This window comes from Ailuropoda melanoleuca, chromosome 16 (assembly GCF_002007445.2).
Source record: "Ailuropoda melanoleuca isolate Jingjing chromosome 16, ASM200744v2, whole genome shotgun sequence".
NCBI classification, from domain to species: Eukaryota; Metazoa; Chordata; class Mammalia; order Carnivora; family Ursidae; genus Ailuropoda; species Ailuropoda melanoleuca.
This window is the reverse complement of record NC_048233.1, coordinates 38,132,127-38,158,653: the sequence shown is the minus strand read 5'-3', so window position 1 is coordinate 38,158,653 and position 26,527 is coordinate 38,132,127. Positions and strand designations below refer to the sequence as shown.

Genomic DNA, 26,527 nt, shown 5'->3' with positions numbered 1-26,527 from the left:
GGGGCTGGAGAAGTACTACCTGGAAACGGCATTCACCATCCCCCTCCTTCCTTCCTCCAGGGTCCCGTGGGTCCTGCCGGCGGTCCTGGCTTCCCTGGTGCTCCCGGGGCCAAGGTACGTGCCCTGCCCCTTTTCCCACGTTCTTGCCGACTGCCCCCTGGACGGTCCCCCTGCCCTTCTGAGGGGCGTCTCCCAGCCCCACCCACCGCTGCTCTCCGTGGAGGCGGGGAAGGGCCAGGCGTTTCACAGCCCCCGCTGGCATGATACAGAGCTGGGGGTACAGTTACAGGTTGAGATTGGGGGAAAGCAGAAAATGATGGGGAGACACGGGAGATCCGGGAGGGAGCAGAAGACCAGGACCCAGAGGGGAGAAGGCAAAGCTCAGCAAACTCTAGAGCCAGGAGGGAGCTGGAGGACGTGGGCAAGGAGATGGCTCTGAGGGTCCCCGTCCCCTGCGTCAGCGTGGGGGGGTGGGGGTTCCCTAGGGTTCATAGGGGCCAGTGGGAAGCCAGCCAGTCCAGGAAAGGCCCCTGTGGCCCAAGCGGGGTGCCAGCACTCACATTCCCTGGGAGTCCTCTCTGGAGACCTAGGCCGAGCCCCCATGTGCTCACTGGCATCGGGTTGCCTTCCCTCCCGGGCGTTTCCACAGCAACCAGACAGTGTCTGAGGCCTGGGAGCTGGGTGAAGGAGACCCATTGTGAAGGGGGACAGCAGAAGGTGAGGGGGCCCGACCTTTAGAGAGAATAATTACACAAGAAAGGGGAGCATGCTCCCAGGAGAAACCCAAGGAGGCCCTGCCCTTCCTCCAGGTCGGCAGTGCTCCCCAGGGCCCTCGGCGGGTCACACGCCGGAGTTGGCCACTCGGCCCTTTCAAGACAAAAGGGAAAGGAGAAGCAGGGGCCAGTTTGGGGGTTAGAACCGGACTGTGGCAGAGCCGGGCCATGGCAAGTGGGGCGCTCGTCCTGACTTGCTTTTGCCCTCCAGCCGCCCGGGCCCAGCCTGACGCCAGCAGCCTCCGTGTCCTCGGGAGAGGCACTACTAGGTGGCTGGGGGAGGTGACGGCTGCCCACCTTGGTTGCCTGTCCATCAGCCCACCCCCAGCACGGCCTGCCTGAGGGACGCTGCTGGGCCACACGGAGGTGGGGGCGCCCGGGGTGGAGGAGGCGGGGAGGGGGCAGGGGCGAGCTCACTCGGGGGGCTCTGTGGGAACACGCAGGGAGCACGCCTGCACGTGGCACGGTGGCTGCCCCTGTGTGACTCAGCTTGCTGGTGCGTGCCTGTGGCTGGCCCATGAGGGGTCTGCGCCCCCATCTTCTCCTGCTTCCACTCCTCTGTCTCCGCCCAGGGTGAAGCTGGCCCCACTGGTGCTCGTGGTCCCGAAGGCGCTCAAGGTCCTCGTGGTGAACCTGGTACTCCTGGGTCCCCTGGGCCGGCTGGTGCCTCCGTAAGTGCGATTTCCCTTTGGCCTGGAACACCTGGGGTCTGTGGCCCAGGTACTCTTGACTCTGTTTACCTCTGAGAGAAGTGGGGCCCCCGATCAGAGCCCCACCCACCAAACCTTCATTTTGGCCCAGCACTTGCATCGTGAGCTCTAGGGACGCATCTCCCTCCAACCCCGGCCTCCCCTTGACACAGCCAGCAGGACCACGTCTGCAATGCACGGCCCTGGGAGGGCTGGGGGGTGGCTGGGGCGTATTCTTTGCTGCTTAGTTTATAATGACACCAACTCCTTTTCCAGGGTAACCCCGGAGCTGATGGAATTCCCGGAGCCAAAGGATCTGCTGTGAGTGTGGCCCTGGGACTTGGCTCCCGCAGGTAGCGTCTGTCCCTCCTTGCCCCCTCCCCTGATGCCCCTCTCTTCTACTCATGCTGACAGGGTGCTCCTGGCATTGCTGGTGCCCCCGGCTTCCCTGGGCCCCGTGGTCCACCTGGCCCTCAAGGTGCAACTGGGCCTCTGGGCCCGAAAGGTCAGACGGTAAGGGCCAGAATGAACCCCAAGGCCCACCAATACCCCTGGAGTCAAACCCCGCCATCCTTCCTGCGCTCACAACGGTGTCCTTTGGCGGGGGGTGTCTTTAAGGGTGTCTGGGGCGGTGGGGGCAGGGTCTGTGGAGAGAACCCAGTGCGAGAATCTGCTCTCTCTTTTCCCAAGGGCGAGCCTGGTATTGCTGGCTTCAAAGGTGAACAAGGCCCCAAGGGAGAACCTGTGAGTATCTGTCCCCCCAGCTCTCGGGCCCAGGGCCACCTCCAGCCCATGGCCCTGCTCCTCTGTAGCCCTGTCCCCTAATCTGGGACCTCTCAGGTTGTGCCTGGAGGAGGGGCCGTAACAGCTTGAGAAACTGATGCGGCTTAAGCTCCCATCTTTGGTTTGACCAATCTGAACAGCTTCAACTTTCCACCCTCTCTCTTCCCACTGGGCCACTTCTGCTCTCCCTGGGCCAATCCTTTGTGGCCCCTCTTCCCCAGTCCCTCAGCTCTGAAACAAGAGCCAAGGCTGCTTCCTCCACCTGCCAGGCCAGTGACGGACTGGGCGCCAGGTGAAGACTCATGCTGTTTCTCTTTTGTGTTGGTTCTCAGGGCCCTGCTGGTCCCCAAGGAGCCCCTGGTCCTGCTGGTGAAGAAGGCAAGAGAGGTGCCCGTGGAGAGCCTGGTGGTGCTGGGCCCGTTGGTCCCCCCGGAGAGAGAGTAAGTGGGCTAGGAGTCCCCACTGTCTGTGGGGTGTGTCCTGGATACGGACGCTGAGTCTCCGTGGCTCTGTGTTCTGGCCAAGTCCGGTGGCCTTTTTGAGTATCAGAGTCCTCTCTTCTCCGCTCACCGCCATGGGGACAGGGAGCCCTCCTTATTTGTGCCCCCCACCCCAGGATGGCATGAAGCAGTTTGAGCTACTGCCTGGGACAGGCCCGAGAAGTTAATCTCTCGGAGTCTCGCCGGCTGTGGCTACTGCCCCACAGAAATGGTTTGTTTGTGGGTTGGTGGGATGGATCTCCTGAAGCCGGGAGAGGCTGTATGGCTGGTTCAGGGCCATTTTAACTCACTACCCATCCTCCTTCCCCTTCCTTCTAGGGTGCTCCTGGCAACCGTGGTTTCCCAGGTCAGGATGGTCTGGCAGGTCCAAAGGTGAGTGGGGGAAGAGGGACTGGGGTCCCTGCGTTGTTGGTCAAATGGCCTCCTGCTGACTCCCCGCCTCCCCTTGTGTAGGGAGCCCCTGGAGAGCGAGGGCCCAGCGGCCTTGCTGGTCCCAAAGGAGCCAACGGTGACCCTGGCCGTCCTGGAGAGCCTGGCCTTCCTGGAGCCCGGGTGCGTAGCAGAGCTGCTTCTGCTCTGGGCTCTGAGCCAAGTCCTTGTACCCTCCCCCACCTGCTCCCTCCAACCCTGTGCGGCCAGGGTTGGGAGGACCCGGGGCCTTCCCTGATAACCACCCTCTCTCTCTCCCCTGAACAAAGGGTCTCACTGGTCGCCCTGGTGATGCTGGTCCTCAAGGCAAAGTTGGTCCTTCTGTAAGTCTCCCGTCTGGGGCTGTTGGGAGAGTTGGGCGGGCGATACCCGTGGGGAGGCAGGTGGTATGGGGGTCAGGAGTTTGGGTGGGGGCAGCGTGTGAATTCTGAGAACTGGGGAGAGGGGCAGATGGTAGGCATCGGGCCAGGTGTGGAGCTCAGAAGATGCCGCCCTCTTGTGTATTTGGGCCTTGCCTTGGAGGAAAGCAAAGCCTGGGGTGCGCTTCTAGGGGCAACACTTCTCATTTAAGCTGCGCCTTGCTGCTCCCAGGGCCCGCGTGTGTGGTGTGGGCTGCTGGTCAAAACCTTGCTCAAGCCCACATGCCGTGGATCTGGCTGTTGCCCTGCCCTGTGCCTGCCGATGCCGTGGGCACTTAGGAGATGCTGGAGGGACAGATGTGGTCGGAGTGTCTGTGTTCTGACAACGCTGTCCTCTCTTTCAGGGAGCTCCTGGTGAAGACGGTCGCCCTGGTCCTCCAGGTCCTCAGGGCGCTCGTGGGCAGCCTGGTGTCATGGGTTTCCCTGGCCCCAAAGGTGCCAACGTAAGTCACAACCTGCCCTTCCATTTCCTTCCACACCGCGCTACCCCCCTCCCCGCCCCTTGGAGAGAGGACCGGCTCCTGAATAGAGTTACCCCACGGGCAGTGACGAGCAGAAGCCCCAGGGCCATGGGCAACTTGGGCCTCCGTGTCCTGCAGGAGTGCATGTGATCTGGGGAGACTGGGGCCCCCGAGAGCTCAGGCCCTCAGCCATAACTTCGTCCCCCGGGGCAGTGCTGTCACGCTCCCGAGCATAAGAGTGGGTGCGGATACTCGGCTGGAGCTTTCGCTGTCCATCGGGCTATGGCCCCGAGCCCCGTCTCCCCAGCCCGCTCTGCCCCCCACCCCCAAAACCCTCCCGTCATGGTCCTGCCCTCTTTCCTCCAGGGCGAGCCTGGCAAGGCTGGTGAGAAGGGACTGCCCGGCGCTCCTGGTCTGAGAGTAAGTAGCCTGCCTCGCTCCCTGCTGGCCGGACACGTGCGAGGGGAGCCGCATCCCTTGGCATGCTCCTGGGGCCCCTAGTCAGCAGCGGGGATTCCTGGGGCTGAGCCACACAGAGAGTCCACACGGAGAGACTTCTAGCTCCTGTAGGTCAGCAGCTCAGGGAGAGGAGGAAGCCTCCCATGCTGAGGAAGACTAGGAAAAGGAGGGGCCCGGGGAAAGAAGGGGTAGAAATGGAATTCGGGTTGGGGGATCATGGGGGTCTGGAATCTCTGGGCCACCAAGTGTACTCGCTCAGTGCTGGGGTCTGCAGAACGGAAGGACGTGTGTCATGCCATCCTCCTTCATCTCCCCTCCAGGGTCTTCCTGGCAAAGACGGTGAGACAGGTGCTGCAGGACCCCCCGGACCCGCCGTAAGTACCTGGTAGCCTCTCAGGGGGCCCTGTGGGCATGGGGGTGGTGGCGCAGAGGCCGGGGCACCTCAGGCCTGCCTCACATCGGGCTAACAGCTGAGGATCTGGGCTCCTCCGGGACACCAGACCCACCCTCATCCAAGGCAGTGTGGACCCCACGCTGTCCCAGGGGTGCAGGCCATTGGTGGGAGAGCAGCGAGGGAAGCGCGCGTAGGCTGTTTCTTGGGCAGTGCCAGACGGGGTCTGGGCAGCCCTCCGGCTGCCACCGCAGTCCCCTCTGGCCGAGGCTCTCCGATTCTCCGCAGCACTGGCTCAGGTCACCTTTGTCTCCCTCTGCAGGGACCTGCTGGTGAACGAGGCGAGCAGGGTGCTCCTGGGCCATCTGGGTTCCAGGTAGGTGGCTGGGCTGGGCTCGCTCTTCAGTTCCTTCCGTGCCCGGGGCACTGTGGGCAGCAGCGGGCACCCCTCCTGAGGGGGACGGGGGTGGGGGCTTCACTACAGGCCTGGCTCCTGTCCCCATGCTGGGGCTCCCCGGAGAGCTGGGGCAGTAAACTCTGCTAATGCATGTCACTCTGCCCTCTAGGGACTTCCTGGCCCTCCTGGTCCCCCAGGTGAAGGTGGAAAACCAGGTGACCAGGTGGGTACGGGGCTCTTTGAACCTGCAAACCGTTCAGATGGGAAGATCTCTTCTGATGCCCAGGAGGCGAGGGCAGGAGGGCACTAGGGGCCCCATGAGGCTGGGAACGTCTGGGGCCACATCCCACCTCTCCACGGAGGACAGTCTGAGCTCAGCCTCCAGTGCACGGGCGGTGGCGGGGGACAGAAAAGCTTCTGCTCTCTCACACATCTTCCTTTGTTCTCCAGGGCGTTCCTGGTGAAGCTGGAGCCCCCGGCCTCGTGGGTCCCAGGGTGAGTGTCGGCCACTTCCGGTGGTCCCCTTGGGCCTGCCCTTTCCCTGTGCCCTTCTGCCAGTGAACCCTGTAGCGCTCTGCCCGCCACCCCCCTGCTTTTCCCTGGGCCTCTGCCCCCTCTCTCTCACTTTATTGCTCCACGGTCTCTGTCACAGGGCGAACGAGGTTTCCCAGGCGAACGTGGCTCTCCCGGGGCCCAGGGACTTCAGGGTGCCCGTGGCCTCCCTGGCACTCCTGGCACAGACGGTCCCAAAGTAAGTGAGGCTGTTGGGGTTGTATGGGCCAGCCTGGGAGGCCTGCTGAGGGAGGGGGAGGAGGAATGGGAGGGGCTCAGGAGGAATGAAGACCGGAGGGGCGCAGATGGAAGACAAGACAAAGGAGGTCTGGCAGAGGAGGAAGGGAAGGAAAGAGGGCGTGGGTGCTGGGGTCCTAGGCAGGTTCTGCCCACCACAGACGCCCTCCCCCCCACCCGACAGGGCGCATCTGGCCCAGCTGGCCCCCCTGGGGCTCAGGGCCCTCCAGGTCTGCAAGGGATGCCCGGTGAGAGAGGAGCAGCTGGCATCGCTGGGCCCAAGGGAGACAGGGTGAGTACCAGCTTGACCGTGTCTCCCCCAAAGCTGCGCTTCCCCACCCACACTCCCTTTCCACTCTCCCCGTAGCACCCGGGTGGGGAGGTCCCTAGCTAACCCTCTTGAGGATCTTGGAGACCCCTCTGGGCTTCTGTTTGCCTCCCCCTGCCCCCATCTCACTCCTCTCTCTCACCCTGAACCCACAGCGAATCCTGTTGGGTGGGGGCTGAGCTCTGCCCGGAGCCTCAGGGAGGGTGAGGCTGACTGGAGTCCTGAGGTGGCCTGTCTTCTCTATCCCACAGGGTGACGTTGGTGAGAAAGGCCCCGAGGGAGCCCCTGGAAAGGATGGTGGACGAGTAAGTGAATGCTGGTTGTGGGCGCCCCGCGAATCCAGCGGGCCGCCGGGTCTCCAGCCCGGCACTCTGGGGACAGGAGGGTGGTGTGTGCGTGCAGACTGGGCAGCTCTGGGGACTCTCCCAACAAAACTGGGGTGACAGGGCGACAGGGCATTCTGGGGGCTGTGGGACGGTGCGCCAAGGTCCACTGGGTGCGAGGGCCTAGACTCCGTGCCGGGCTCCCAAGGCCCTGGTCAACTCTCTGTCTCCCTCACCTTAGTCTCCTTTCTCCCCAGGGCTTGACTGGTCCCATCGGCCCCCCTGGCCCTGCTGGTGCCAATGGTGAGAAGGTGAGTTCCTCTCTCTGGCCCGCCTCCCCCGCCTCCCCCTCATCTCCTGCCAAGGGCTGCTGTCTCTCGTCCTCACTCAACAACTGGCACCCTGCTGCCCACTGGGGACTGTGAGCAGTGAGGGGTGGGAGTCTTCTCAAGAGCAGGGTCACTGGCTGTGTGCCCTGTCCCATGGAGCCCGGGCGGGGAGCGGGCTGGGCGGCAGAGCCCCTGGGAAGGCCAGCCTAAAGCAACAAGGCGAAAACAGGCCATCCCTTGTGAGCCCTCCTGGATGCACTTTGCTCTTGAAGGGCCCCGCCCTGACCCCCATCCCTTATCCGTGGCTCTTGTCCCCCCCACCCCACCTCAGGGAGAAGTTGGACCTCCCGGTCCTGCAGGAGCTGCTGGTGCTCGTGGCGCCCCGGTGAGTCTCTGCCCTGGAACCTGGCCCACTGCGTCTGGGGGTGGGAGGAGAGATGAAAAGGAAGGAAGAAAGCCTGTCCTCTCGATGGTGTGGTCAAGGTAGAGGGCCTTCAGGTCACCAGATCCTCGGACCAAGAGAGGCTTTCTGACTCGGGTCCCTTGTTTAGGACAGGGCTTCCCGGAGGCTACTTTTGGGGGTCCTCCCTCTGGGGTGGCTCTGCAAGGGCTGGGCGGTGCCAGAGGGCTCTGGCTTAGAGGAGGGGACAGAAGCAGGCAGGCGTGGTGCCTTACCTCTCCTGGGCCCCTTCTCTCACAGGGTGAACGCGGAGAGACTGGACCCCCTGGGCCCGCTGGATTCGCAGGTCCTCCCGTGAGTGTCCACCGGCCTTCCCAGCCCTCCACTCAGGCCAGCTCGAAACATGGGGGCACCTTCCAACCTGTGGGGGCGGGAGGGGCAGAATTTAAAGAAGATGGAAGCGGCCTCTTCCTTCTCTCCTTGCACCTTCACTCTGACCTCACAATCCCATCTTAGAGCAGCCTTCAGGCCATGGTGGACACCTGCTCGCTGGCTTGCTCACTGTCCCACCCACTCACTCACCCAGGGCCGCTGGCCCTTTTGGAAGAACCTGGAGTATCTGGCTTGCCTCTCATTCCCCCGCTTCCTCCTTCTTGGAACAGGGTGCTGACGGCCAACCAGGTGCCAAGGGCGAGCAAGGAGAGGCTGGCCAGAAAGGTGATGCTGGTGCCCCGGGTCCTCAGGGCCCCTCTGGAGCTCCCGGGCCTCAGGTGGGTAGCAGTGAGCTCCCCCAGGAACTATTCCCATGGGGCAGGGATGTCTGGGTGCAGGGTGAGGGGTGCAGACAGGCAGAGAATGGCCGGGAGGCCTGGGTGTAGCCCCCCACCCCGAGTTTCAGCCTCGGCCTGGCAGACACTGCCCCAGCCACAGAAGGGAGAGGCTGTGGGCAGGAATCTCTACTCAGGGACAAAGGTTCTAAAGTAGCTAAATTGACCTTCATTGTCTTGGGGGTAGGGTGTGGGGGCCAGCAGACAGACAGAGGGTGCAGGCTGAGGACAGAGAGCCTGGGACCCAGCAGCCAGGCTCCTGGGGAGGGACTGGGGAGACGTTGGCCCAGCTCTGCAGGTGCCGGATGGGCCTTTCCTCCGTGAGGTCTCCTAGAACGTGAGTCTCTCTCGGCGGGGGTGGCAGGCCCGTCTGTGACGGCTTCTCCAGGCTGGGCTTTTAGTTGCAAGAAGGCTACATCTTTGAAAACCTAGCCCTCAGGAGTCCGTTGTTGGGGGTTCCAACAGGCCCTATTCCCAGAAGCCCATAGCCCCCCTCTGGGTGACCAGTCCTCACTGTGTCCCTCCCTCCTTCCTTCCTTCCCAGGGTCCTACTGGTGTGACTGGTCCTAAAGGAGCCCGAGGTGCTCAAGGCCCCCCGGTGAGTGAGGTCCCCATGCCCACCAGGTGGGGTGGAGGGTACTGTGGGGACAGCAGGGTCTCATGCCTCCACTCTGGCCTCATCTCACGAAGAACGCCTGGCCAGAGGCTCCCACGCTGGTGTTCTGGGATTGGCTCACCTCCTTCTTTCTCAGCATTGCTTTTGCCCCAAGGCTGAGCCCATCCCACAGCCTCGTGGGGGACAGGGCCCCTCTCTGCTGGTGTGCAGTGGTCCTGGGAGGTCTCTGGCCCTAGGCAGCCCCCTGCAGGAGCTGGAGGCAGGGAAGCTGCAGCTTCCGGACCAAGGGCCACACCCACGGGCCCTCTTCCTTGCTAGCTCTCCTTGCCCCTTTCCGCACCAGCCTCTGAGACCCTTCCGCCCTTCTGATCCGTGGGCCTCCTGAGGGCCTGAGGGATTCAGGGCCTCTCTTGTCCCCACATAGGGAGCCACCGGATTCCCTGGAGCTGCTGGCCGCGTCGGACCCCCAGGCTCCAATGTAAGTGACATTCCTAACTGGTTCCTACCTTCCTCCTGGCAAGAGAGGCACAGATGGGGGGTGAAGAGTCTGGTACAGCCCCCCCAACAGGGACCCAAAGAGCCCAGGTCGGCTTCCATCCCTTCGTAGCTGTTCCCACTCCTGGGACGAGTAGTTAATTGATCACGGGGACCTGTTCTTGTAAACAGCTGGGAGCAGAAGGGCTGTGACCCTCTTGCTGGCCAAGGGCAACCGTCCCTGCTGACTTGGGCTTGAACCTTCAGACTTCTGGCTCAGGGGGCAGGATAGGCTGGCACCATTGCCTCGCACGTTCTTGAGCACGTTCTGTGTTCCTGGCCTGTACAAACTCTGCATCTCGCCCCGCGGGTTTTTGCTGCGGAGGGAGGAGTGATGGTGAAAAAAGTCACCTGACTCGCCACCAGCGAGTGCGGAGGGGGGGGCGGCGCAGAGCGGTTCCTCCCGCTCCCGCACAGTGGGATTGAGGCTGAGAGGCCGAGAGGAAGCAGGCAGGAGGAAGTCCAAGTAGATCAGAAACAGCAAATGCAGGGGCTGGAGAAGCCAGGGCTGGCTGCTCACAGCTCCCACAGGGGAGAGAAGATGGAAGAGGTGCACTGGGGTGGGGGTCAGGCTGTCCTTCACGTGGGGGGAGCCCCGGGGGATCGGCTCTCCCTGGGCCACAGCGGCTTTGGCAGCCTGGGTGGAGCAGGGTGAGAGTTCTCATTTCTTGCATTTGCTCTTCTAGGGAAACCCTGGGCCCCCTGGTCCCCCTGGTCCTTCTGGAAAAGATGGTCCCAAAGGCGCTCGTGGAGACAGCGGCCCCCCTGGCCGCGCGGGTGACCCTGGCCTCCAAGGTCCTGCCGGACCCCCTGGCGAGAAGGGAGAGCCTGGAGATGATGGTCCCTCTGTAAGTCCCTCACAGGCCCGGCCCAGGGAGTCTTTGGAGCTCACAGAGCCCAGCATAGAAGGGGACGCCGGGGAGGGGCCGCTGGCGGGCGGGAAGAGGGCTGGTTCCTGCCGGTGGCAGCCAGGCTGGGTGTGGATGGCTGGGCCCCTCCAGGTCAGAGCTCACGTTCTCACTCCTGCCTCCCCTCTCTTAGGGTCCCGATGGTCCTCCAGGTCCCCAAGGTCTGGCTGGTCAGAGGGGCATCGTCGGTCTGCCCGGGCAGCGTGGTGAGAGAGGATTCCCTGGCTTGCCCGGCCCATCGGTGAGTGGAGGAGGCCCCTTCCTCTGGGGAGCCGGGGCTCTGCATGCCGTGCTCGTGGGGCGGTGGCCCGGCCTCCGCAGAAGCAGCGCTGCCCTCTGAGGCTTCCACCCGCTCTGCACCCTCCGAACTCACCCTCTGTCAGCCCTTTCTTTAGAAAGGCTCAGCATGTCCTGGGCCGGGGTTCTTTGAGTGCACAGTCATCATCCCTGTCGCTGTCCCTCCAGGGTGAGCCTGGCAAGCAGGGAGCTCCTGGTGCATCTGGAGACCGAGGTCCCCCCGGCCCCGTGGGTCCTCCTGGCCTGACCGGTCCTGCTGGCGAACCTGGACGAGAGGTGAGCAGCAGGAGCCATGGTGGGTGACCCTTACCAGCGAGAGGCGTGCTGGGCCAGCCAGGCTCAGTCCTGGTGTCCTGGAGGGGGGGATGGTGGGACGGCCTGCTAGGCCCAAGTGCCTGGCTGCGATGGGAAAGTTGTGACGGTGGGAAGAGAGGGCACGGAGACTAAGAAACGGTGCAGCGGGGGGAAGGCAGAAGGAAGCTTGGGCGGCTGGATGGAAGGGCACAAGCCTGGGGCTCCTGAGGGGGGGATGGGTGAGCAGGGTGGGAGCCGGGCAGGGGCAGCTCTCATGGTGTCTTGTTTCCCCTTACCCAGGGAACCCCTGGTGCTGACGGCCCCCCTGGCAGGGATGGTGCTGCTGGAGTCAAGGTGAATATTGGGGTGTCTCTGTGTGCAGTGGGGCAGGGAGGACATTCTGTCAGACCTACCAGGTCAGCCTGGGATGGCAGGTTGGAATCAGAGTCTTGTCTCGCTTTGGAAGGACATTTTCTCCATGTCTCTCCTGGAACATTCCGCTCTAAGCCTGTGACCTCTCTCCTGACAGGGTGACCGTGGTGAGGCTGGCGCTGTGGGTGCCCCCGGAGCCCCCGGGCCCCCTGGCTCTCCTGGCCCCGCCGGCCCAACTGGAAAGCAGGGAGACCGAGGAGAAGCTGTGAGTATCCCTAATTCAGTAAAAGCTGGACATAGAAGAGGGTGGCCAAGTGAGCTGGGAGCTCGCCCGCCGTCTGCCTGATCTCCAGGCCCTGGAGGCACCCTGGGTCCGGGGGGTCTCTGGGCCGTGGGAGCAGCAACCTCAGTGACCAGCCCAGGACAGATGCAGAGGGGGCCCTCCCTGTCCTGGCTCTGCTCTGACACGTTCCCACTCTCTCCCTCACAGGGTGCACAAGGCCCCATGGGTCCCGCAGGACCAGCTGGAGCCCGGGGAATCCCAGTGAGTATCTGCCCGTCCTCTGTTGGGTTCTCAATGGGCGCAGGTTTCGGGGGTAGTGGGGGCCCCGTGGATCTGGGGACTCCTTGGCTCAGGGGAGGCCAGCAGCCTGCTCCTGCCTGGCCAACCTGACCTGACCTGTGTCTGTCTTGTTCCCAGGGCCCTCAAGGTCCCCGGGGTGACAAAGGAGAAGCTGGAGAGGCTGGCGAGAGAGGACTGAAGGGACACCGTGGCTTCACCGGTCTGCAGGGTCTGCCCGGCCCTCCCGTGAGTGTTGCTGTCTGTGCATAGCTCCCCAGGCCTCCTGCTGCTCAGAGCCCACTTGAGTGTACCAGGGGCTAAGTCAACTTGGGATCATCCTGGGAAATTTCCAGGACTTCCTCCTCCCTCCAACCCTGAGGAAGTGGAAAGGGAATGGAGTAGGACATGTCACATGTATATTCAAGAAGGCCTCCCACCCTGGAAGATGGGGCCCTGTCTGTGCTGACCTCTGACCTTTGCCTCTTCCTTTTGCACAGGGTCCTTCTGGAGACCAAGGTGCTTCTGGTCCTGCTGGTCCTTCTGGCCCTAGAGTAAGTGAGATGGAGTGAGCCCTTCCTCGGGGGGTGGGGAGGGCAGGCACTGGCCAGGCATTCTGGTGAGAGGGAAGCCTAAGGCTCAGGGGGCCTCACTCAGCAGCGGGGACAGTACTGGCTCGGGGTGACTGGGGCCAGAAAAGCACCAGAGTCCACAGGCTGGGTGAACATGACAACAGCTCCTGGCTGTCAGGCCCCCTGGGAATGGGATTTGACAAGGAGGAGCTCGGGATGGTGGGCGAGCTGCGAGGCTTCCCTGCTGGTTCTTAGCCAAGCAGAGACCAGGCCGGGGTCTGACGGAGAAGCGTGAAGCTGCGGGGCTTCACGTCAGGACGGCTACCTGAGTGGCCACTCCCTACCGCCCCTTCGGTGATGGCTCTTCTCTCCTGGTCTGCAGGGTCCTCCTGGTCCCGTCGGTCCCTCCGGCAAAGATGGTGCTAATGGAATCCCTGGTCCCATTGGACCTCCTGGTCCCCGTGGACGTTCAGGCGAAACAGGCCCCGCGGTAAGTGTCCCGACTCCTTCCCCGCTCTCTGGGCTGTCCCCAGCATCCAGGAGGCTTGCGTGATCTGGGGCCAAGGGCCTCTTTCAGGGCATCAGCTGCAGCTAAGGATGATGGCGTCCTTTACCCTGGGTCTTCCTGGGAGGTTCAAAGGGTCTGTGCTTGGTACTGAGACACAGAAGAGAGGGGCTGTTGCAGGAGTAGGGAAGCTGCAGGATTTTCTTGGTCCTGGCCTGCCGCACCCCTCTCCCACCCACAGGACTGGAAGAAGACACTCTAGCATATTCTAGCAGGTGGAGATGTACCCAGGAGGGGCATATCCCCACAATTCCTGGCTGATTGTTGTGTTTCCTGCTGCAGGGTCCTCCTGGAAACCCTGGACCCCCTGGCCCTCCAGGACCCCCTGGCCCTGGCATCGACATGTCTGCCTTTGCTGGCCTCGGCCAGAGAGAGAAGGGCCCTGACCCCCTGCAGTACATGCGGGCTGACCAGGCAGCCGGCGACCTGAGACAGCATGATGCCGAGGTGGACGCCACACTCAAGTCCCTCAACAACCAGATTGAGAGCCTCCGCAGCCCCGAGGGCTCCCGCAAGAACCCCGCTCGCACCTGCCGGGACCTGAAACTCTGCCACCCCGAATGGAAGAGCGGTGAGCCTGCCAGGCGGGACCCCTGGCCCCAGAGAACAGGAAGTCAGCCCACGGGGCGGGTGGGAGGAGGCATCGCTTAGCATAGAGCAGAGCCAGGCCTGGAAGGTGCCGGCAGATGGTCACTCCTCCATCCCACAGCAAAGAAAGTGCAGCCCTGGCTCCTGTCCTGCCATGGCCACAGGGCAGATGTGACGTCAGGGGAGAGCTCCGTCCACCAGGCAGACCCTACTCCTGCCCTTTGGCTTGCACCCCTGTTTAGCCCTGGGCTTTCCCGCCCGGGTCTCCTTGCTCCTGGCTCCCTGCATCTCCCCTCCCTTTGGCTACACGTGGCCCTCACCACCTGTGCCTCTGCCCCTTGTGTCCCCATAAGCCTTTCTGTCTCTCCCGGGCAGCCCTGGCCCTCTTGGTTGGGTCTGCCTACCTGAGCCCTCATGGGGTATCGCCTCCTCCCCCTGCAGGAGACTATTGGATTGACCCCAACCAGGGCTGCACCTTGGACGCCATGAAGGTTTTCTGCAACATGGAGACCGGCGAGACCTGCGTCTACCCCAACCCAGCGAACGTTCCCAAGAAGAACTGGTGGAGCAGCAAGAACAAGGACAAGAAACATATCTGGTTTGGAGAAACCATCAATGGTGGCTTCCACGTGAGTGCCTGGCTGCTCTAGGCCAGAGACGGCGCCTCGAAACCTTTCTCTTCTTGCTCCCTCCGAGTTGATGGCACCCCACCCACACTCTCACCCGCTTTCTTTGGGGCTTAAGAGGAAGGAGAGGGGAGGGACAGTAGTTTCAACCGTGATCCCAGTGGACGCTGCCCCTGGGCCTCTCACACCACTGCTCTCTGCCCTGACAGTTCGGCTACGGTGATGACAACCTGGCTCCCAACACTGCCAACGTCCAGATGACCTTCCTGCGCCTGCTGTCCACCGAGGGCTCCCAGAACATCACCTACCACTGCAAGAACAGCATCGCCTACCTGGACGAAGCCGCCGGCAACCTCAAGAAGGCCCTGCTCATCCAGGGCTCCAATGACGTGGAGATCCGGGCCGAGGGCAACAGCAGGTTCACGTACACCGTCCTGAAGGACGGCTGCACGGTGAGTTGGGCTGGCGGGGCCTCCAGAGACACGGCTGCCGGGGGCCTGGGGCGCGGGCTGGGGCAGGCCAAGGGTGGGTCCACAGCTGGTATCAGGCCCAAAGCGATGGGATCCTCAGAGGTGTGAGCGTGAGGGGTTAGGCAGAGAAGACAGGCAGAGTGACCGGTGAGGGAGGGGTGCCGTTCCATCTTCTTCACTCCCTTGGCTCAGGGGAAAGAAGCCCTACCCAGCATGTCCAGTTACCCTTGTAGGAGTGCATTCATGTGGCATGTGTGGCTTGGCCCACGGGCTGGAGGAAGAGAGGCTCGCTGTGGGGGAGGGAAGGGCAGCGTGGAGGGGGCCTTGCTGGCAAGGACAGGAGTTGTGGAGGGGGCTGTGGCAAGCCAAGGAGAGGTCAGGGGAGCCCCTGAGAGTGTTTCATACTTTGTGCTCCATGAGGCTCAGCTTTGGGATCCTGGGCAGCTGGCACTGGACAGTGTCTCCTCTCTTTTTTTCCCTAGAAACACACCGGTAAGTGGGGCAAGACTCTGATCGAGTACCGGTCACAGAAGACCTCGCGCCTCCCCATCATTGACATTGCGCCTATGGACATAGGAGGGCCCGAGCAGGAATTTGGTGTGGACATAGGGCCTGTCTGCTTCTTGTAAAAACCTGAACCCACAAACAACACAATCCATTGCCAACCCAGAGGACCCAAGTACTTTCCAGTCCCAGTCACTCTAGGGCTCTGCACTGAATGGCTGACCTGACCTGACGTCCATTCATCCCACCTGCTCACAGTGTGGACTTTTCTCCCCTCTCTTTCTAAGAGACCTGAACTGGGCAGACTGCAAAATAAAATCTCGGTGTTCTATTTATTTATTGTCTTCCTGTAAGACCTTTGGGTCGAGGCAGAGGCAGGAAACTAACTGGTGTGAGTCAAACGCCCCCTGAGTGACTGTCCCCAGCCCAGGCAAGAAGAGCCCCCTTCAGGTGCCGGGCGCAGGAACTGTGTGTGTCCTACACAATGGTGCTATTCTGTGTCAAACACCTCTGTATTTTTTAAAACATCAATTGATATTAAAAACAAAAAAATTATTGGAAAGTACATATTGACCTGTGTTTTGTTATTTTCCCTTAGTCTTTGATTCTGTAGGCGTGACCAAATGGCCATCCTAAGGCCTTCTTTTATTGACTTTTCAGCCAGGAGGGAGGACCCTAGAGTCATACTGCCTGGTTTAGGGACCTCACACGTGCACGCGTGCACACACACACACACACACACACACACACACACACTTGCCTCTTTTTGTAACCTTTGCACTGCATGGAACCCAGGAGGGAACTGGGACCAGAGGCCAAGATTTGGGAAGGGGGGCAGAAAATAGAGGAATGGCCGTGTTCTTGAATAAACACAAAACACAACTCTAGGGCCTGGAGATGGGAAACTGTGTGGGCTGCCTCTTGCTGGACGGGGGAGATCAGAGATGCTCCCAAAGGAGAGGGGGGAAGGTGGGGAAGATGGGTGGGGAGTAAGTCCACAGGGACCTGTGATAAGTGCATGCGATCGGCCGGTCTTGGTGATCTGTTCGTCTGTGTCTTCCTCTGAGACTTTTAGGTCAAGGAGAGGTGGAAGTGTTACATGCTTGCCCCCACCCCTTATTCCATTTTCCTGCCCCCGCCTCTGGCCCTCCCTTCTCTATTTCCTGGGCCTGCACTTAAAGCTTCCATGGACTTCCTTTCAACACCAGCCCTATGAATGGATAGCCTTCCATTTTTCCCTACCATCAGGAGTCCCTTGCTTTCCAATGACTCCTGTGTGGCACAATGAGGAAACAGTCACCTTCCCTACCAGAGGGCACGGTGGTGATGATGTGTGAAGTGGGTGGGAGACACGAAACCTATCAAAATCAACACCAGTAGTTTATAAAATACATTTCAAAAGTCACCTAGCACTGCTGATAAACCAGAGGACCATCCCTTTCTCTGCCCGTCTCCCATCCCCGCCTCTCCGTTCCTCCAGGTGAAGATAGCTTTCCTATTAAAGAAACAAGAAAAAAATACTTAAGACATTTTTGTTGGACTTGTTTGTATTAATATTCAACTTATAGTGTAAACTGTGTTCAACGAAGTATCTTATCAGGTCTAATTCATGATAAACTAAGGAGTAAGATGAAAACATAAGTGAAAATACCAAACTAGAAAAACTATCTCATAACTTAAAATAACCCTTCCATCGCCAAGAGAACTAACGTGGGCAAGGGGAGAGCAGTGGGGTATCCGGCTGCTTCTGAAAACTTCTTAGACAAAGGTGGAGCTGAGAGGCGGCGCTGGGCCCCACCCTGTAGCTACCCTCCACGAACTCACACTGAAAGCCTGTGCTGGCTTCATCTGTGGTCGAAGCAAAATGTACAGCCTTGGCTGCCAGTGCCATGCTACCTATCCCTGCTCCCTTGTCCCAACTTAGCCTAGAAGGAAGGTGAGAAAAACCAGCTTTATTACTAACTCCCATGATCCCTGATGCCCCAGGAAAGGCAAAAGCTCTCTCTGCTGAGAAGAGCCTCTCCTGACCCCGGCACGATTGAGTAGACAGACCTGGCTTACTAAGATGAGATCCCTTGTATCCATATAAATGTATGGCATTAAAAGGCTTTAACTAGGAGCTGAAGCTCAGACTTCCTCAAGTCACCTGGATCCTGGGTAAATCACAATTTCTGAAATTGGTTCCCCTTCTGACCATGTGAAGGAACACAGAGAGAATGTTAAGAGTCCTGTCAAGGTGAGGAAGAATCTTCCTTACAGTTACTTCTGGGGAAGACTGCAGAGTAAGAGGACCCTAAGCTCATCCTGTCCCACAGATACATCTAGAAACACCCACATCACTGTAAATAACCCAGAAAATGACACAAATAGCAGAAGAAGAGACTCTCCATAGCTAAATATAAAGAGGCCACATCGGAAATGGTAGAAGGGGCCAAGATGTGGTCCAGAGCTAAACAGATTTATAGGGCTGCCCATGGGAGGGAGGGACACCAGGGGCATGGACAGGGGAGAGAACAGACCCTCACATCAGAAATCCCAGGCAGAGGAACTTGCAAAGGGAAAACAAATTCCCATAACATTTGGCTTTGAAAACCACAGGGGCAAAACTTTGTAGTTCTTACAAAGAACTTAAAGAGACACCCTTAAAGAGACAGCACACAAACAGCCCTGCTGAGATACAGCATAGAAGCAGTAGTTTGAAAGATGCCTGGGGTATATGGGAGGGAGATTTGTTCACTAATCTCAGAGCATGTGCTGGCAGAGCGGGGATCTTTGGGAGACTTCTCTAGGAACGAAGGATCTGGCAGGCAGCAATTCCTTCCCCTGCCTCCCAGCCTAGACACAAAGACACCTGAGGGAACCAGTGTGACATCAACATTCTCCACCTAGCTTGCTAACAACGTCCCCACCCCAGTGTTCTCCTGTGGACATGCTCCATCCAACCTGGCTGGCCTTGGCCAGAGTTTTGGGCAGCTACATATCCTTTCCCACAGTGGAAGGGTGCAAAAATTACTGGCTATGAGCCCTGCTCCCATCCTGTCCTGTGGACCTGCCCCCTCCAATATGCCCTTGGCCAGAGGCCATCCAAAGTGGTGCCTCAAGCCTGGCAGTGTGCAAGCAGTGCCCACAGGGCCCAGCATCACTCCAGAGTGACTCCTGCTCTGGGGGATGGGGAAGATAACCACACACACCAGTTCTACTGTGGCCCCAGTAGTGGGTTGGGGGCAGATAGCTGATGTGATTGCTGACCTCACCCACCAATGAAAGCTTCTCAGGGGACAACACAAGTAAAACACCCTGCAGTCTGGTGCGATGACATCTCTGCAAACATCTAGACTAACTCAAGCCCAAGGTGGCCCCAGACTGGCCCACTAACAACACAGGGACAAAACCCTACCCATAACAGGCAAAGAGAGACATTGCAGATGACTGGACTGAAGGCAAACGTGGCTCAGCCATAACAGCAGGACTCATACAAAACACATAGGAGACCCCCCCCCCCCCCGCCACGAAGCACCAGGTTCTGGTGAACAGAGGACATTGCACTGCAGGGCACTAAAGGACCTCTTCTAAATAAGGCCACTCCTTTCAAGAGCAGGAGACGTAGCAGAAACAGACACAGACAGTTAGACAAAATGAGCAAAGGGATATGTCCCAAATGAAAGATCAGGACAAAATCACAGAAAAAGGGCTAAACAAAATAGAGGTAAGTAGTATGACTAAGAGAGAATTTTAACTAATGGTCATAAAGAGACTCACTGTACTGAGAAAAGAGTGAAGGATGTCAGTGAGACCCTTAACAAAGAAATAGAAAACATAAAAAAAGAACCAATCAGAGTTGAAGAACTCAATAACTGAAATTAAAAATACACTACATGGAATAAATAGTAGACTAGAGGAAGCAGAAGAAAGAATCAGCAACCTGAAGGAAAGAGGAATGGAAAGCAAGAGAGCTGAATGGGAGGGGGGGAGTGAGTGGGGGGGGGGAGAGAGGGAGAGAAAACAGACGTAGGGAACTCAGTGACTCTGTCAAGCATAACATTCGCATTATAGGTATTTCAGAAGGAGAATAAAGGGTGCAGAAAAGCTGAAGAAAGAGTAGCTGAAAACATTCTGAATCTGGGGGACGGAAACAGAAATCTACATCCAGGAGGCAAAGAGAGCTCCTAACAAAATCAACCCAAGAAGGTCCACACTGAGACACGTATTAATTAAAATGGCAAGAAGTAGTAATAAAGAATTTTAAAAAACAGGAGAAAAGCAAAGCTATATAAAGGGAAACCCCATAAGGCTATCAAGGGACTTTTCAGCAGAACTTTTGTAGGCCAGAAGGGACCAGCATGATATATTCAAAGTGTTGGAAGAAAAATCCCTGCAGCCAAGAATATTCTATCCATCAAGGCTATCATTCAGAATAGAAGGAGAGATAAAGAGTTTCTCAAAAAACCAAAAGTTAGGGGCACCTGGGTGGCTCAGGCAGTTGAACATCTGACTCTTGGTTTCGGCTCAGGTCATGATGCAGGGTTGTGAGATGGAGCCTTGCTCTGGGCTCTGCGCTCAGCAGGGAGTCTTCTTGAGATTCTCTCTCTCTCCCTTTCCCTCTCACCCCCACTCTCTCTATATAAAAAAATAAAAATAAATCTTAAAAAAAAAAAACCAACCCAACCCAAACCCCAAAAGTTAAAGGAGTTCATGACTACTAATATTACCTATATAATACATTAGGACCTATAATAAATATTAAAGGGAACTCTTTGAGTGGAAAAGAAAGACCATAAATAGGAATAAAAAAAAGTAGGAAGCACAAAAGCAGTAAAAATAGGTATATCTGTAAAAATCAGTCGGGCGATTCACAGAACAAAAGAATACAAAGTAATGACACCATAGACCTAAAATGTGGGGTCTGGGGAGAGGAGTAAAGAATGGGTTCAAACTTAAGCAAACATCAACTTAACATAGACTCCTATATGCACAAGACATTACAGACAAACCTAATGGTAACCACAAATAAAAAACTACTGATAGATACACAAAGAATAAAGAGAAAGGAATCCAAGTATATAATTAAAGAATGCAAGCAAACTGTGAAAGAGAGCAAGAAAGGAACAGAGAAGAACAACAAAAATAAATATAAAACAAGCAACAAAATGGCAAAACGTATATGCCTATCAATAATTACTTTGACTATAAATGGACTAAATGTTCCAATCAAAAGACATAGCGTGATGGAATGGTTAAAAAAGCAAGACCCATCTATTTGCTGCCTACAAGAGACTCAGTGCAGACCTAAAGATACATGCAGACTGAAAGTGAAGGGATGCAAAAGCATGTATCAGCCAAATGAAAGTGAAAAGAAAGCTAGATTAGCAACACTTATATCAGACAAAATAGACTTATGAACAGACTGTAACAAGAGACAAAGAAGGGCACTACATAATCATAAAGGGAACGATTCAACAAGAAGATACAACAATTGTAAATGTTTATGCACCCAACACATAAAGTAGCTAGTAACAAACGTACAGGAAGTAATTAAGAGTAATACAATAATAGAGGACGTTAACAACTCATTTACCCGAATGAACAGACCATTCAAACAGAATATCAACAAGGAAACAGCTTTGAATGACACATTGGACCAGATGGGTCTACCAGATATACTCATTACACACCATCCTGAAACGGCAGAATACATAGTCTTTTCCAGTGCTCAAGGAACATTCTCCAGAACAGGCACATATTAGGCCACAAAGCCAACCTCAATATGTTCAAGATCAAAGTCATGCCATGCATCTTTTCTGACCACTTTGCTATGAAACTAGAAAGCAACCACAAGAAAAATATCTGGAAAGAACACAAATGCATGGAGATTAAATAACACACTACTAAACAGTGAAGGGTCAACCAAGAAGTCAAAAAGGAAATAAAAAAATACATGGAGACAATCAAAACACAATGGTCCAAAATCTCTGAGATGTGGCAAAAGCTGTTTTTAACTTTTAAGATTTTATTTATTTGTTGGAGAAAGAGCATAAGCAGAGGGAGAGGCGGGCAGAGCAGGCGAGGGCCAAACAGGCTCCCCACTGAACAAGGAGCCCAATGTGGGACTTGATCCCAGGACCCAGGGATCATGACCTGAGCCAAAGGCAGACACTTACCTGACTGAGCCACCCAGACATCCCAGCAAAAGCTGTTCTAAGAGGGAAGTTTATAGCAACACAGGCCGACCTCAAGAAGCGACAAAAATCTCAAATGAACAACTTAACCTTGCACCTAAAAGAGCCAGAAAAAGAAGAAAAACCCAAAACCAGCAAAAGGGAGGAAATAATAAACATTAGAGCAGAAATAAATGATAGAGAAACTAAAAAAAACCCAACAGATCAGTGAATTCAGGAGCTGGTTCTTTGCAAAGATCAACAAAACTGATAAAACCTCTAGTTAGAGTCATCAAAAAGAGAGGAAGGGAGAGAGAGAGTGACAGGCAGGCAACCTAAATAACAAAATCACTAATGAAAGAGGAGAAATAATGACCAGCACCACAGAAATACAAACAATTGTAACAGAATATTTTGAAAACCTATATGCCAAAAAATTGGACAACATAAAGAAATGGATAAATTCCTAGACACATATAAGCTCCCAAAACTGAAGCAGGAAGAAACAGAAAATTTGAACAAGCCAATTACTAGCAATGAATTGAATCAGTAATAAAAAAAACTCCCAAAAAACAAAAATCCAAATAACCAGACAACTTCATGACTGAATTCTACCAAACATTTGAAGAAGGGTTAATATCTATTCTCAAACTATTCCAAAAACTAGAAGAGGAAGGAAATCTTCCAAATTCATACTGTGAGGCTAGTATTACCCTGATACCAAACCCAAATATAGACACCAGAAAAAATGGAAACTACAGGCCAATATCTCTCCTGAATATAGATGCAAAAGTCCTCAACAAAACATTAGCAAACCAAATCCAACAATACATTAAAAAAACACACTATGATATTTATTCCCAGGGTGCAAGGGTGGTTCAATATTCACAAATCAATCAAGGTGATACATTACATCAACAGAAGAAAGGATAAAAACCATATGATCATTTCAATAGATGCAGAAAAAAAGCATATAACAAAGTATAACACCCATTCACGATAAAAATCCTCTGCAAAGCAGGGCTACAAGGAACATACCTCAATTTAATAAAGGTCATATATGAAAAACCCTTAGCCAACATCGTACTCAATGGGGAAAAACTGAGAACTTTCCCCCTGAGGTCAGGAATAAGACAAGGATGTCCACTCTCAGCACTTTTTTTCAGCATAGTACTGGAAGTCCTAACCACAGCAATCAGACAAGAAAGAGAAATGAGGCATCCGTATTGGTAACGAAGAAATTAAACTGTCACTATTTGCAAATGACATGATAGTATATACAGAAAACACTAAAGACCTCACCAAAAAACTACTAGAATTGATAAATGAATTCAGGAAAATCACAGGATACAAAATCAATGTGTAGAAATCCATTGTATTTCCTTTTTTTTTTTAAGATTTTATTTATTTATTTGAGAGAGTGAGTGAGAGAAAGCACAAGCTGGGGGAGGGGCAGAGGGACAGGGAGGAGCAGACAGGGACCCCGATGTGGGACTTGATTCAGGACTCCGGGACCATGACCTGACCTGAAGGCAGATGCTTAACCAACTGAGCCACCCAGGTGCCCTGCTGTTGCATTTCTATACACTAATAATGAAGCAGCAGAAAGTGAAATTAAGAAAACAATCCCATTTACAACTGCACCAAAAAAAATAAAATACCTCGCAATAAACTTAACCAAAGAGATGAAAGAGCTATACTCTGAAAACTATAAAGCACTGACAAAAGAAATTGAAGATGACACAAAGAAATGGAAAGATATTCCATGCATAGATTGGAAGTACAAATATTCTCATAATGTCTGTACTACCCAAAGCAATCTACAGATTTAATGAAATCTCCATTAAAATGCCAATAGCTTTTTTCACAGAACTCGAACAAACAATCCTAAAATTTATATGGAACCACAAACGATCCCAAACAGCCAAAGCAATTCTGAAAAAGAAAAGCAAAGCTGGAGGTATCACAATTCCAGACTTCAACTCATATCATAAAGCTAGTAGTAATCAAACCAGTATGATACTGGCACAATAACAGACACAGAGATCAATGGAACAGAATAGAAAACACAGAAATAAACCCACAGATATATGGCCAATTAGTCTCTGACAAAGGGGGAAGGAATATCCAATGGGAAAAAGACAGTCTTTTTAACAAATAGCGTTGGGAAAACTGATCAGCGACATGCAAAAGAATGAAACTGGACCACTTTCTTACACCATACACAAAAATAAACTCAAAATGGATTAAAGACCTAAGTGTGAGACCTGAAACCATAATCATCCTGGAAGAGAGGATAGGCACTAATTTTCTCTGGCATCGACTGCAGCAACATTTCTCTAGCTAGGTCTCCTGAGGCAAGGCAAACAAAAGCAAAAGTAAACTATTGGGACTACATCAAAATAAAAAGCTTCTGCACAGCAAAGGAAACAATCAACAAAACTACAAGGCAACCTACAGGGTGGGAGATATTTGCAATGGCGTATTTGATAAAGGGTTAGTATCCAAAATATATAAAGAACTGATACAACTCAACACCCAAAGAAAAAATACTCCAATTAAAAAATGGGCAGAAGACATGAACAGACATTTCTCCAAAGAAGACATATGGATGGCCAACAGACACATGAAAAGGTGCTCAACATCACTCATCCTCAGGGCAATGCAAATCGAAACTACAATGAGATATCACCTCACGGCTGTGAGAATGGCTAAAATAAAAAATACAAGAAACAACGAGTGTGGGTGAGGATGTGGAGGAAAAGGAACCCTCTTGCACTGTTGGTGGGAATGCAAACTGCGGCAGCCACGGTGAAAAACAGTAGGAGAGTTCCTCAAAAATTAAAAATGGAACTACCATATGATCCGGCAATTGCATGACTGGGTACTTACCCCCAAAATACAAAAACACTAATTCAAAGGGATACATGCACCCCTACATTGATTGCAGCATTATTCACAAAAGCCAAATTATGGAAGCAGCCCTAGTGTCCACTGACTGAGGAATGGATAAAGAACATGTGGTCTATATACACCATGGAATATCATTCAGCCACAGAAAAGAATGAAATCTTACCATTTGCGATAACATGGGTGCAACTAGAATAGTGCTAAGTGAAATAAGTCAATCAGAGAAAGACAAATACCATATGATTTTGCTCATATGTGGAATTGAAGAAATAAAACAAACAAGCAAAGGAAAAGAGAGAAAGCAAGAAACATAGAACTACAGAGAACAAAGTGATGGCTGCCAGAGCGGAGATGGGTGTGGGGATGGGGGAACAGGTGAAGCCGGTGCAGAGTACCTAGGCTGGGCACTCAGTAATGTATACAAGTGTTGACTCCCTGCTAATGTCCACCTACAACTATTATAACACTGTCTGTTAACCATACTGAAATTAAAACAAAGAATCTGACTTATAAAGGGAAAGAATAAGAACTACTTTGCCCAGAGGAAGTATTGCGACCCTTTAGATTGACATAGAGCTTTTATAAATAGGCTCAGCCTTTTATTTTCATTATTATTATTTTTTTAAAGTAGGCTCTCCACCCAATGTGAGGCTTGAATTCTTGACTCCGAGATCAAGAGTCGCATGCCCTACCAACTGAGCCAACCAGGGCCCCACCGAATAGGTAGAACTTTTAAAATAATTTGGTTCACACCTGAGGCTAGAGTTCCTAAAACAGCTGATCCAGGGATCTTGGGGATCCTGCTTTGGGGAAACTGGGGTTGCAGAATAGACTGTAAGCCCATCTGTGGCCTATAGGGGGCCTGGCAAATATCAAAAGCTTGATAAACTTCTAGCTATGATTCTTGACGAAATGCTTCCGACAAAACCCCATCCATGGTGTAGAGCAGGTGTCAATAAACATTCTTCTGGCTTGAGTAAGTGAACAAATGGAGAGTTCCACCAGGTGACGCAGAAGTAGTTTGAGAGCAAAAAGATCAGAGCATAGGCCAAGCCAGAAACTACAGAGTAAAGCCTAGTAAAGCCTCATCTCTGAGAAACATTCGCTCTCCAAATCTCAGCGCACTAGAGAAACAATAGTGACAGCAGTGACGCCCTTCTATTTTGGTGTTGCTGACAGCAAATTATATGCATCTATTCAGTAACTGACAGGCAGCATAATGAAACTGTGCAGAACATCCCGAAGTGTCCTTTGGGACGCCAGGGATAGAAACAGGCATGAGAACCGTACAGCACTATGCAGTCAGCTGTGTTTAAACCTTGTAAGTGCTCTCATTTGAATATTGTCGCTGAATTGTAAGATAGTATGTAGCAGAAATGCTACTGAGGCACATGGCCAGAAAATGTGACTCAAAACTGAGTAATCTTTTCAAAATTACACGAAAAATATGCTAGAGGCTGTTTGGGAAGCGAGAAGACGAAAGAGAAGACGTCTAACTGCGAACATCTTCGTGTGTGCAGGGCGCGCTCTGTTTGGCCAGTGTTCTCGGATGGCGACGTGCTCCCGCACCCCTGCGCAGAGCAGACATCACTACCCCGTACGCACACACCACTGAAGGATCCGGCAGAACGCGGAAACTCGGCTTCCAACGCTCAGCTTTGGGTTGCTCAGTCACGGTCAACATCAGCCAAACGGTCATGAAATGTAACCGCTGTCTGAAGATCCAGAGCGCGAAAATCATTAAGCAAATACTGAACAGCGAGCTACGGGAATGGAGACAAAAGGGAGCCCACCTCTGCCGAGTTCTGGAACCTAACTACTCAACGGGATTCACTGCTGTCACGGGGCTGTAGCCCACTCTTGGGGCGCCAAGGGGGTGGCCACACGTCAAGGAACTTTCAGCCTCAAACCAGGTCCTTTTAGCACTACAGCCAGTTGGCGGTGGGTCACCCTTTCTCAGGAAAGCAGCTTCTCGCTCGTCAGGCGTCTGCCCTACCGCTAGCCACCTCCAGGGGGAGCTCGGCGCTCTGTCCCGGAAGAGCGGGGGGCGGGGAAGGTCCCGCCTGTCACCACCAGGGCCAGTCGGAGACAAGCAAGGCCGCCATGGCAGGAGGCTGCTTTCTGTGAGGGGAGCTCACGGGGACAGGGCAGTCAGGGCTCTTCTTCCTCCCTCCCATCCTGTGCTGACCCACTTAGCAGACAACTATTCTAGTCCCCCGGAGGTGGCTCCTAAGACATCCAGGCAATCAGAGGAGACGCA

The 26,527-nt window shown here is 54.7% G+C and overlaps 1 protein-coding gene across 3 annotated transcripts in view; it reads left to right on the top strand.

Annotated features, from left to right (window-relative positions):
• The window catches only part of COL2A1 (collagen type II alpha 1 chain), a 34,071-nt gene extending 18,333 nt beyond the window's left edge, over nucleotides 1–15,738 (top strand). For all 3 annotated transcript variants that reach the window (XM_034645856.1, XM_011226315.3, XM_034645857.1), the window contains 37 exons: nucleotides 61–114; nucleotides 1,346–1,444; nucleotides 1,739–1,783; nucleotides 1,877–1,975; nucleotides 2,153–2,206; nucleotides 2,578–2,685; nucleotides 3,064–3,117; nucleotides 3,199–3,297; nucleotides 3,444–3,497; nucleotides 3,938–4,036; nucleotides 4,421–4,474; nucleotides 4,834–4,887; nucleotides 5,227–5,280; nucleotides 5,471–5,524; nucleotides 5,752–5,796; nucleotides 5,954–6,052; nucleotides 6,275–6,382; nucleotides 6,670–6,723; nucleotides 6,999–7,052; nucleotides 7,402–7,455; nucleotides 7,771–7,824; nucleotides 8,133–8,240; nucleotides 8,842–8,895; nucleotides 9,338–9,391; nucleotides 10,134–10,295; nucleotides 10,489–10,596; nucleotides 10,821–10,928; nucleotides 11,247–11,300; nucleotides 11,476–11,583; nucleotides 11,809–11,862; nucleotides 12,019–12,126; nucleotides 12,378–12,431; nucleotides 12,832–12,939; nucleotides 13,297–13,585; nucleotides 14,044–14,231; nucleotides 14,438–14,680; nucleotides 15,181–15,738. In XM_034645856.1, coding sequence (XP_034501747.1) covers nucleotides 61–114; nucleotides 1,346–1,444; nucleotides 1,739–1,783; nucleotides 1,877–1,975; nucleotides 2,153–2,206; nucleotides 2,578–2,685; nucleotides 3,064–3,117; nucleotides 3,199–3,297; nucleotides 3,444–3,497; nucleotides 3,938–4,036; nucleotides 4,421–4,474; nucleotides 4,834–4,887; nucleotides 5,227–5,280; nucleotides 5,471–5,524; nucleotides 5,752–5,796; nucleotides 5,954–6,052; nucleotides 6,275–6,382; nucleotides 6,670–6,723; nucleotides 6,999–7,052; nucleotides 7,402–7,455; nucleotides 7,771–7,824; nucleotides 8,133–8,240; nucleotides 8,842–8,895; nucleotides 9,338–9,391; nucleotides 10,134–10,295; nucleotides 10,489–10,596; nucleotides 10,821–10,928; nucleotides 11,247–11,300; nucleotides 11,476–11,583; nucleotides 11,809–11,862; nucleotides 12,019–12,126; nucleotides 12,378–12,431; nucleotides 12,832–12,939; nucleotides 13,297–13,585; nucleotides 14,044–14,231; nucleotides 14,438–14,680; nucleotides 15,181–15,327 — 3,396 coding nt within the window. In that variant the 3' untranslated portion in view covers nucleotides 15,328–15,738. The remainder of the gene's footprint in view (nucleotides 1–60; nucleotides 115–1,345; nucleotides 1,445–1,738; nucleotides 1,784–1,876; nucleotides 1,976–2,152; nucleotides 2,207–2,577; nucleotides 2,686–3,063; nucleotides 3,118–3,198; nucleotides 3,298–3,443; nucleotides 3,498–3,937; nucleotides 4,037–4,420; nucleotides 4,475–4,833; nucleotides 4,888–5,226; nucleotides 5,281–5,470; nucleotides 5,525–5,751; nucleotides 5,797–5,953; nucleotides 6,053–6,274; nucleotides 6,383–6,669; nucleotides 6,724–6,998; nucleotides 7,053–7,401; nucleotides 7,456–7,770; nucleotides 7,825–8,132; nucleotides 8,241–8,841; nucleotides 8,896–9,337; nucleotides 9,392–10,133; nucleotides 10,296–10,488; nucleotides 10,597–10,820; nucleotides 10,929–11,246; nucleotides 11,301–11,475; nucleotides 11,584–11,808; nucleotides 11,863–12,018; nucleotides 12,127–12,377; nucleotides 12,432–12,831; nucleotides 12,940–13,296; nucleotides 13,586–14,043; nucleotides 14,232–14,437; nucleotides 14,681–15,180) is intronic.
• Nucleotides 15,739–26,527: the final 10,789 nt, after the last annotated feature.